General features: G+C 31.1%; 1 protein-coding gene across 1 annotated transcript; it reads left to right on the top strand.

Moving 5' to 3' along the window:
- Positions 1-441: 441 nt before the first annotated feature.
- On the top strand, positions 442-10,869 carry LOC134712094 (lysosomal proton-coupled steroid conjugate and bile acid symporter SLC46A3-like). Its single transcript, XM_063573249.1, has 4 exons — positions 442-1,623; positions 4,826-4,909; positions 5,369-5,525; positions 6,116-10,869. The coding sequence occupies exons 1-4, from the start codon at positions 525-527 to the stop codon at positions 6,273-6,275; spliced, it is 1,500 nt and encodes a 499-aa protein (XP_063429319.1). The 5' UTR covers positions 442-524; the 3' UTR covers positions 6,276-10,869.
- The last annotated feature ends 1,467 nt before the right edge of the window (positions 10,870-12,336 follow it).

Genomic DNA, 12,336 nt, shown 5'->3' with positions numbered 1-12,336 from the left:
GCTTTTTATAATTTGTGAATGCTGTGCTTTAGTTTTTATGTTTGCTTTTAGTGCTTTTGCTTATGCAAGTATATAATATAGTATTTAAATAGTGCAGCCTAAATGTGCATGAAATGTATGTTCTATGTCTTTTATGTTTTAATATTTGTATTGTGTATGATTGTTATGTAAATGCAGAGACATATTATACAAATGTATTATGTCTCTGGTAAATGTATGCATTTGTCGGTTATAAAAGCTCAGAGAGCTCAAGTATGTTTATTTGTTATGTAACATGCCGACTATAAATAAAGCTTTGAATTGAATTGAAAAATCCTGTTGTATCATAGACTAAACTATCAATCAATAAAACCCTGTGTCGACAGGACGCAGTCATCTATGTCCGTAATATCATAATATTCCGTTAACGTCTCGAAAATTATATTATCATTAGAACTTCCTGTATGAGCAACTATTATTTTCACAACTTTAATAATATGTATTTTAACATTTGTAAGAGCCATGAGCAGTAAATAAGAGAAAAAATGAGTTTAATATCAAGAGCCCATACCAAATGCATGCACTGGCTGAGTGTGGTCCAGCCATATTTAGTAGAAGTAGCATACTTTGCATTTTTTCTGTCACGTCATATGACTCTGCCCTTATTTCAACAGTACGTGAAAGAAGAAATAGAAAAACAGCATAAAAGTGCCACACCTTCTAGTATTAATTTAACAGATACCACCAAAGATGCATTGATCCACGAAGAAATTACACTGTCTGTACTAAGCCTTCAAATTGCTGAAGGTTTACCAGCAGTAATCACGGTGATAATGTTAGGTGCTATCAGTGACAAAACGGGACGTAGAAAAATATTATTATGGATGCCATCATTAGGAAGTGTCCTATATTCGTTCATATACATAATGATTCAGTATACTGGTTGGAATTTGGATGGGTTATTCATGGCATCAGCATTGCGAGGATTGAGTGGTAGCATGACTGCATTTTTGGCAGGAGGAACATTCTATGCAATTAATAGTTCTAACAAGGAAAACAGATCAACAAGACTTGGTGTCCAAGAGTTTCTGAATGGCATAGCATATGCAATTGCCAATATTATGGTTGGATATTGGGTTAAATCTAATGGATTTCTTCGTCCATTTTGGTTTACATTTATTTGTAGCTGTATTGCCTTTTTAATTTCATTTTTTCTAGTCAAGGAAGTTGATATTACTCAACAGAATCTTGCCACAAATAGGATAAGCAATAATCAAGGTAGTAACAACTGTTGCATAGACACTTTTAAACCATTATCAAGATTCTTTAAATGCTGCAAAAATAGGAAATTAATAAAAGTATGGCTGTCAATCATTGCATTTCAAAGTTATGCCATAGTTCATCTTGGACAAATTAATACATTGGTGTTGTACTTTATTGGACCACCATACCAGTGGGATTCTGATAAATTTGGTGTGTTTGCTGCTGTTGCTATGGTGGTTGCTGCCATTGGAGCTGCAGCCTCTCCAGTTATATTAAAGCCGTATCTTTCAGACATTAATATTACATTCATTGGTTTATTCTCCAAAGCCATTGGTACCATGTGGATTGCTGTAGTAAAGAATGAAACTGTGTTATATTTCGGTAAGCAGTGTTAAAATCAAGTTTGAAACTTAGATCATGAATCATTCATGGCAATTAGTACATGTAGGTGGAATTAATAAATTAAAAGAATGTTCATGAAGTTTGTAAACATCAATGAAACAACAATCCAATGAACCTAAAAATAGCATAGTTCAAGTCTGATCAACCTACAATGTACAAGCTCAAAATGTAAAGCTTAAAACGTGAATAAAAAAGAAAAAAGATCTTCATCACAACGTTACCAAATCAAGAAATCAAAAAATCTACATTGCATGTACATGTACACTGTACATATATTGTACATTACATACATATGAATGTACACTGTAAAAAACACATGTACATATTAGGGATGGCCCTGAAATAGAAACATAGACCTCACAGACTAAAAGTAATTGTTTTGTTTCAGCTCAGTTGAAAAGAAAAAAAAATCTGAAAAAGTCAAACTTAAAAACTACAACAGTAGTTAGTACAATTGTAACTGTCTACATGTACAGTACTCTTCAAAAATATCGATTCGATAACTTTTTTCTCCGATTTCCGTGTATTTCGGAATCACACCGTGTACCGCGGATTTCACTCCTAAAATCCTCCAAAGATTCTCTCCCAACACCGCGTGGCTGTTAATTGGTTTATTGCCCATCGGATGTACTTCAAATTAACGACGCGTGACAACATAATTGGATTACCCAGATAATTTACCTTTGAACATTTAATCGATCTTGGTTGCACAGGTGTGCTTTAAAATCACGGTATTATAAATTAAACAAATGTTTTCCTTTCTTTGACAGATAAAGATGTGACAATATCATTTAGAATAAGATAATTATTATCTTTTATATTTGTGTCTTATGCCGTTATCTTTAAAATAGAACGTACATACGAAAAAAGTATGAAGAAAATTGTTATTTTGTGTTTCTATTACAGTCCGGTCAGGTCATACATTGTGTTCTTTCAGCAAGGACGATTTTGCCACAATTAGTTTCTTTTATAACTTATTCAATAAGCAATATCAGCGCATTGATTGTTCATTATTAAAAAATCAACTGGCTAATAAAATCATGTTTTTTTTTCGGTAACCCGATTCATCGGATCATCAAGTAAATTTAATTTATTGAGCAATGTAAAATATGATGTTTCACCACCTCGGTACATTTATACAGACTTGAATAATTCAAATTACGAACAGAAACTGTTAAATGACAACTCTGTCGACAAAGGAAATAATTTCAAGTGATATTGATAGTGCTCGTCATTTTCGCATTTTACGGAACGGTTTTCAAATTGACGAAAGTATTTATATCAATTTCGTCATTTGAATTTGGAAAGTGAAAAATATTTTCACATTAATTATATTATAAATGTACTATAATTCTACCGGTGTTTGACAAGTTTATGACGCTCAATCATTTTACGATTACAAAAGATGTTAAAAGTTGTGATGATAAGTAATCCGCTTATCGCTATCCGATAGGTCACTTATCCTTTAATTATTAATAAAATTTATCAAACCTCATAATTGCCCATCATAATATTCTATTCCAGTTAAATCAGTCATCATTTTATTTTCAAAATTTCCCAACCGCCTACAATTGGCATTTCTTTATCGTATTATCATGATTATTGTCATTTGAATACAATCAGTCACCCCGGACAATTTCCATCATAATTTCAATTAATACATCACCAACTGTAAATCTATATTATTGACCATGGACATATAACTAATGTACTTTCTTTATTGAAAGATAAAACATTAAAATTCAAATAGTTAAAAATGTGTTCACGTTTATTCGGATAAGAATTATATTTCCCCGATAAATCAATTGTAAAAGGACCTTCTGGAGCCTCAATACGATTGCACAAAAATGTCGTTCTGCAACTTTAGAAACCTTGAATGGACTTTCCCACGGTCGGCCAGAAAGGTCACCTGAGTTTACTAGTACGCGATATTTTTCCCGCCCTTTAAAAAACTCGTGCTGTGGATAACATTGATGTTAACTATTATTAGCATTTAACATTGTTAAGTAAGTCAAGTTCAAGTTCAACCCAAACTGTTGATAACTGAGATGTGTATCGTGGAATTGTCTTCGCACGGCAAATAATTGTTTTTAAAATCTTTTGTTGAAAATACACAAATTTACATTCATTGTGCGAAAGTTAATATTAAACAAAGACGAATTAATGCAGCTGGAAGTATTCCTGTTGTAACGGAAATGTATTATTATTCTGCTGTACTGCCAACAAATCGTAAAACGAAAATGCCGTAATTGTTAAGCATAACGAATGGTGAATAATATTTTCCTTTTTACTTGAATATACAAAACTTTCAAACACGTAATTTTATTTAACTGCCGGTTTTTTTTACACAAGTATGCTCATTTCGTAAATAAAATATTAATTTACTGGTGAAGACATTGAGGTCAAAATTAAGTAGTTTTCATTTGTTATAAAACTTAAATACAATTGAAAGAATTAACAACAACATTTTGCTTTTAAATTTTTTATTCATTCCAGCAATTAGATAATCGTAAAAAGAAAATGCCGTAGATTTACACAATTAATACGGGGGCAATCATTTTGTCTAATGAATGGTGAATAAATTTTCCTTTTTACTTGCATATATAAAACTTTTAGACTTATAATTTTTAAATAAAGACTTTAACTTTGAAGTAGAATATTTTGTTTTTCACATATTCCGCTATATTTTATAATCGTTTTTTTTTAAAGCAAGTACATTAAGGTTAAGATATTTTTAGATGGGCTAACAAAAAATACGAAAATATTTTGACTTTAGTTTTTATTACCACAAATGAAATTTAATTAGTATAAAAGACATTTAAAATTATACACCTGTTTGACACTTAAACTGGTACAGTAGACCGGAAATATAACTCTTTATTACTTCAACCTTTACCTGTCAGGTAATCCAATTACCCATTCAGTCTTGTGCCGGTATAGATCAAAGTAGGATAAGGGCAATTAATTCCTCGGTGTAGAGAGTGAGCTCGTTATCAGAATAAACATTTACCTGATTTTGGGAGAGATTACTCCCAAATTCCTCCCAACATTTTGGGAGGAATATCGGAGTTTGTCGGAGTGGCTCCGACATTTTCCTCGGTGTAGGGTGTGGGAGAGTTGGTACTCTTGAACTGTACTGTACATGTACATAAAATTACGCTTATTGTTACTTCCTTTTTAGCAATTCTTCTGCTAGTTGGAGAGTTGCTTCCTTTTCCTATGTTGAGATCAGTGGTGTCCAACAGTATTGAAACAACAGATCAAGGTAATAATTATGGCAATAAATACCATTTCACGTGTATATTAAATATATCTCTAAATAACATATGTATACATAGTCATTAAATGAATGGATCCAAATGCAAATCATACAATGTGTTTTCTCCTTGAGATATTGAAACAGTTTATTACAAGAACAAATGAAGTAATTGCATTAAACATGTTTGCTTAAACTAGTGCACCATGGCCAGTTTAACCTAAGCATTGACCCTTGCTTTAAATCTGTTTTAAAGATTCTCCAGTACAAAACAATTTGTTAATGCATATAATTACAATGTATAATGTTGGACTTTGTACTTAAGTAAGGAAATGTAAATTACAATATTCTTTTTGAGATAGATAATTTTGAAAAAATCAACATGCCTTAATACCAAAGTAAATGTAGGTGAAACATCAGCACAACTGTTCTTTATATTTATATATAAATTGTTTTTAATATTTACAGGTAGTTTATTTGCCTTGATGCATTGTGGAGAGAGTATCTCATACTTCCTAGCCCCTTTGATGTTCCAGGCTATTTATTTACATACATTCAAGTTTTTCAGTGGATTTGTGTTTGTTATCTCTGTGACGCTTCTAGTCATTCCTGTTGTTTTTACCATGTAAGTAACATCCCATGTACATTGTAATTCGTGTTGGTTCAACTATGCCATAACTTGATTTAAATCAATAATTATTTTTTGAAATTTAAAATGTACAAAAAATGTTCTTATTAAATGATTATCACCTGTACATGCATGGAATATTTGCTAACAGATATAAACAAACAATGATCAAATAAATCAACCATAAAATGGTAGAAATATTGGTAGACATATTTATAGCATCGACTAAAACCAAACAATCATTACAGCATCACAATTTAGGCAATTGTTCATGACTCTTTAGAAGTTTCACAACATGTGACAACCCTACAAAGAATGGTAACTCCAGTATAAATTTCTGGTTGTATACGAAACACATTAAATTTCCTATTAAGATATGTGGGGGTGCATCATACACAATGCTAAGAACCAAAACTCACAAACACAATTTGACTATGGACAATGAGTCACGCATCCTTCTAGATTTATGTCTTTTATAATTTGGGAAAATTGCAAAGCTTGAACAGGGGCATTTCTGTCCTCAGACACATGCTTCTTTTGTTTAAAGTAATAGTTAACCATAATTTCATTTATTTTGTATTTTATAGTGCAATCAAGTATGTAGAAATGAATGGACCAACAGAATATGAAAGAATGAGTGGAGAAAATGAAGGCATAACAACAAGTCAGAGTTATCAACAATTACAAGATCAAGAAGAAACTAGTCAAGCTATTAGTGTTATAAGTAATACCGAAGTCGATGTATGAATTGTTCATTAAATCAATGGTCAGACATAGGTCTTAAACATTGTATAGGTCAACAAGAAGATATTATTTGACTTTAGATAATGGGGACATATAACAATCACACAGCACCCCAACAACTCAAAATCAGTTTATTACAGCTTTTAAACTTTAATATAATCATGAAATCTCTGTTAAATTTTTTTTTTTCTTATATTTTACTGAATCATTATATTTGTTTAGAAGAATAGAATTGATAACCATTTATACCTAGACAGTTTGTGTTTAGTATTCAATTTCTTTATGTTTAACTTATTCACAAAATTTCTAAGCTGTGTATGATTAAGAGTTACTGCCGCCTTGAGAAATATCCCACATTTATTCTATGTCCATATTTGATATTTAGCTGTGGCTTCATGTTTTGTCTGTTGTATTGTATTATTGCTAAGACGATTATGTGGTTATATCCAGTATTATATTTTTAGCTCACCTGGCCCAAAGGGCCAAGTGAGCTTTTCTCATCACTTGGCGTCCGGCATCCGTCGTCCGGCGTTAGCTTTTACAAAAATCTTCTCCTCTGAAACTACTGGGCCAAATCAAACCAAACTTGGCCACAATCATCATTGGGGTATCTAGTTTAAAAAATGTGTGGCGTGACCCGGTCATCCAACCAAGATGGCCGCCACAGCTAAAAATAGAACATAGGGGTAAAATGCAGTTTTTGGCTTATAACTCAAAAACCAAAGCATTTAGAGGAAATCTGACATGGGGTAAAAATGTTTATCAGGTCAAGATCTATCTGCCCTGAAATTTTCAGATGAATCGATCAACCTGTTGTTGGGTTGCTGCCCCTGAATTGGTAATTTTGAGGAAATTTTGCTGTTTTTGGTTATTATCTTGAATATTATTATAGATAGAGATAAACTGTAAACAGCAATAATGTTCAGCAAAGTTAGATTTACAAATAAGTCAGCATGACCGAAATGGTCAGTTGACCCCTTTAGGAGTTATTGCCCTTTATAGTCAATTTTTAACCATTTTTCATAAATCTAAGTAATCTTTTACAAAAATCTTCTCCTCTGAAACTACTGAGCCAAATTAATCCAAACTTGGCCACAATCATCTTTGGGGTATCTAGTTTTAAAAATGTGTGGCGTGACCCGGTCAACCAACCAAGATGGCCGCCACAGCTAAAAATAGAACATAGGGGTAAAATGCAGTTTTTGGCTTATAACTCAAAAACCAAAGCATTTTTAGGAATTTGACATGGGATAAAAATGTTTATCAGGTCAAGATCTATCTGCCCTGAAATTTTCAGATGAATCGGTCAACCTGTTGTTGGGTTGCTGCCCCTGAATTGGTAATTTTGAGGAAATTTTGCTGTTTTTGGTTATTATCTTGAATATTATTATAGATAGAAATAAACTGTAAACATCAATAATGTTCAGCAAAGTTAGATTTACAAATAAGTCAACATGACCGAAATGGTCAGTTGACCCCTTTAGGAGTTATTGCCCTTTATAGTCAACTTTTAACCATTTTTCATAAATTTAAGTAATCTTTTACAAAAATCTTCTCCTCTGAAACTACTGAGCCAAATTAATCCAAACTTGGCCACAATCATCTTTGGGGTATCTAGTTTGAAAATTGTGTCCGATGACCTGGCCATTCAACCAAGATGGATGCCACGGCTAAAAATAGAACAGGGGTAAAATGTAGAATTTGGCTTATAACTCTGAAACCAAAGCATTTAGAGCAAATCTGACAAGAAGTTAAAATGTTAATCAAGTCAATATCTATCTGCCCTGAAATTTTCAGATGAATTGGACAATCGGTTGTTGGCTTGCTGCCCTCCAATTGGTAATTTTTAAAGAAATTTTGCCGTTTTTGGTTATTATCTTGAATACTATTATAGATAGAGATAAACTGTAAACAGCAATAATGTTCAGCAAAGTAAGATCTACAAATAAGTCAACATGACCTAAATGGTCAATTGACCCCTTAAGGAGTTATTGCCCTTTATAGTCAATTTTTAACAATTTTCATTAATTCGGTAAATTTATGTAAATTTTTACCAAATATTTTTCTCTGTTACTAATGGGCAAGGTTCATTATAGATATAATTGTAAGAAGCAAGAACGTTCAGTAAAGTAAGAACTTCAAACACATCACCATCACCAACATACAATTTTGTCATGAATCCATTTGTGTCCTTTGTTTAACATGCACATAGACCAAGGTGAGCGACACAGGCTCTTTAGAGCCTCTAGTTTTGTTATCTCTTCTATAAAAATAGTCAAACAAGGTAATGGAAATGCCATTTTAAGACGAAGAATGAAAGATTTATCTGTTATAGTATTTGTTGTTTTTTAAATTATGATACAATGTTTGTTATAGATATTCACCTTACATGTGTTTAATTATCAGTGCAATATTATTCATTGAAGAACTATTAAATCATATTTGTAAGAGCACTCCAGTTGTAGCATAACAACTTTTAACAAAGCTCATAAATCTTATATCTTTTCTATGTTTTACTGAGTAAGTTTTGACCTAGTTGACATACTTTTTACCACCATTGTACTTCTCAATAATTATGAAAATTACAGTGTGTACCCTGTGTTTTCAACCAACAATTTTAATTTGACATTTGATTGTGAAAGCTTTTATTCAGATGTCAGAACAGTCAGAAAGTTATGCTGAAGGGAAGATAAATATTGGCCACTCGATTGGTTTAAATGTCAAGTAAAGCCAAACAATATTGTGTGGTCACCACCATTTGATTAATCCATTAATATGGTATAACGTAAACTTTTACACAGTCTGTACCAAAAACTTTTTCATCTACGAGTCCGGAAACAAAATATCAAAACTTGTCCCTTTATGACTATATAAAATTTTGAAAAATTTTACTAGTCCGAATCAATATTTACTAGTCTGGGGCATCGGACTAGTGGCTAACAGTGCAGACTGTTTACATATGTCAAATTTTTAGAAATCATTAGGAAAGGATTATTTTTCAGATAATTGGTTTCCCTTACAATTTTCTGTCTGACTGATTTGTAATTGATCAGATAAATTATTGCAGTTTTTATGACAATCCTTAGACAAATATCAGGATTTCTGGTAATTCCAGATACTCTCTTATCTTTGCTGTACTTGACCTACACTGGTAAAGAAAATATTTTTTACCCCTCTACAGTTTAGACTTTGGTTCAAATACAATAACATGTAGGTATATCTGCCCACATATATATATGCAAGTTTGGATAGAACCAATAGATTTAAGAGAAATTTATAGTTGTTAAATTCCATTTCTCTAGGACTGTTGTAGACTTTGTCATTAAAGATATCCTCAATTAATCATTCAGAATAAACTCTGGATCTATATATCTTTATACATGAAACATTAAACTTCCAACTGAGTGGCTCTCTCATCCTTAGAGGGTCAATGTAAAATTCTTAATTTGTGACACATTTTTATAATATGTAGTGTGCACGGTGTCATGAGTGAGAGAGTGAGGGTGAGTTAATCATAGGGAGGGGCTGAATAATCATACATGTTAGAACTTGCATGGAATTTTACAATAATTAATATCAAAATGTTAGACATTTTAATTTTGTTATTTAAGTATTTTGCATCACCATGTTTTTAATCAATATGCACATGCATGTTTATCGTATTATCATGCAATATAAATATATAACTTTAAAGAAGTCATTAATTGTATTATATATTGTAAATGTAATTTCTTTATAAGATAAGCCAAATAAGTAATGCCAAATTTGTAATTTTTCTTCTTTATTATTATTGCATATTATATTGCAATTTTATTATATAGCTTTAAAAATATAAATATATTGATAATGCATTTCTCTCATTTCTGTGTCTTAATTGAAATGTATCACAAAGATGACTTTGAATGTTTGCATTATAAATGCTTTAAGATGACTTTCCAAATATATCAGATAACTTATGTTTGTTGATGTGTTAGATCTGAAGAAAAGGATCTGCAAGGAAATAGCAAGATCTGTATTAGAATAACCCTCATAATTTAACAATGTATAATGTGTCAAATAAGTAATTATTCCAAATTTCTGATAACTTAAGAGGTAATTGATATTCATTATTAGGATAGGAAAAGAGGCATTTGATGGCTGAGCCTTTTCAGGAATAAGAAGCAAAATATTAGCGTTATTCATATTATTTTGTAATACACCTACAGAAATACTTGTTAATTGTGTTTAAACTTTTTTCAGTGGTTGGCAATTTCAATCAACATTAGTGTTCATATCAGCATGGTTGTGTTATATGTTTGTTTGTTTGTTTATGTTTTTATATGTGTGTGGGAAAATTCAATATTCCATTTTGGAGTACATATTCCTTTATTATTATGTCAGATTCTTTAAAGCTAGTTAATATATTTTATTATTAAACTTTTATTTATCTCAGCACAGAATAAATGTGCACTTTTAGTCTTTCATTTTGTATATTTTTTTAATTGTGTTATGTATAGAATTATGATGTTTCATGTAGTGAATTCTGTAAATTAGATGAAGAAATGAATCAGATTGCTAATCTAAGGTTAGAATTTCAGTACAGTTTATATAAAAACAATGATAGCATTGAGTTTATTGGGTAAGCCTTTCTGAAAGTAAAACTTGGGACTGTTATTTCAGTTTTTTAATTTTGTTACTTTTTTAGGTTTTCATAATTTAAATAATTTAAACAAGTTTGAATTTTCTATTTGCTATAAAGTGAAAAATCCTATTTTACTCTATAATCCTGCTACTTTATCCACTACCTTCCAAAATATATGAGTTAAATTAGCACCTCCTAAATGCCTTTACCAACCGTAGAGTATGAATTTAAATGCTTAAATCATCATTAAGGTGGTATGGGAGTCTAAAATAAAAATGATAGAATTTGTTCATACTTTGTCAAAATGTAGTATCTATTGATACATGTTAAAAAATATTATAAAAATGATAGGTCACCGTGCATTTTTTCAAGCTACGGGTCGTGACAAAATGACACATTTTGTATGGATTATACAGGAAAAAACACCATTTTGTGAATAGAATCTAAACGAAATGATAGAATTGTAAAATAAATTAGGAAAATATAGCTTTCAAACAATGCTTTGATAATATCAAAAGAAAAGATAGGGTCACCGTGCGTTTTTTCCGGCTAAAATACAAAGTAGGAAAATTCCATGAACAATCCAACAGAAAATGCACTGTTTTAGAGTTACCTCCCCTTAAAATGACAATTTCAAAATATTTAAAAACAACCAAAAATAATCTACACTTGTACATATATTTATATTTATAAGTTATATTCTTATAAATTGGATCTTTTAAATGTAAAAACACATGAAATATCTGCATTCTTGCATCAAATTTTGCTAATTTGATAGAAAATATGGACCTTAGATTCTCTGTTTTTTACAATCCAAGATGGCGAAAGACACCCATACCACCTTAAAAGCTGATAAGTGTTCGTAAAATGTACTTACAAGAAAGCATGTGCTATTAAACAGTAAATCTGATTCCATTTTCCATTTCAAGGGAAAATATACTAAGTCATTGTATTGTCAACATCATTAGATCAGTTTAATTAAAAAAAATGTTTCTCAAAAGAATTCATACTCAAAATCTGCAATATACAACATTGGTTTATTTTAGGTTAAGGTCAATGATGAAAAGTTTTAAGATCTGGCTTGTAAGAGTCTTTTTTTATGCCCCACCCACGATAGTAGAAGGGCATTATGTTTTCTGGTCTGTGCGTCCGTCTGTTACACTTCAGGTTAAAGTTTTTGGTCAAGGTAGTTTTTGATGAAGTTGAAGTCCAATCAACTTGAAACTTAGTACACATGTTTCCCATGATATGATCTTCCTAATTTTAAAGCCAAATTATAGTTTTGACCCCAATGTCATGGTCCACTGAACATAGAAAATGATAGTGCGAAGTTCAGGTTAAAGTTTTTGGTCAAGGTAGTTTTTGATGAAGTTGAAGTCCAATCAACTTGAAACTTAGTACACATCTTCCACATGATATGATTTTTCCAATTTTAAAGCCAAA

This window comes from Mytilus trossulus, chromosome 3 (assembly GCF_036588685.1).
Source record: "Mytilus trossulus isolate FHL-02 chromosome 3, PNRI_Mtr1.1.1.hap1, whole genome shotgun sequence".
NCBI classification, from domain to species: Eukaryota; Metazoa; Mollusca; class Bivalvia; order Mytilida; family Mytilidae; genus Mytilus; species Mytilus trossulus.
This window is presented reverse-complemented; position numbering and strand designations above follow the sequence as displayed.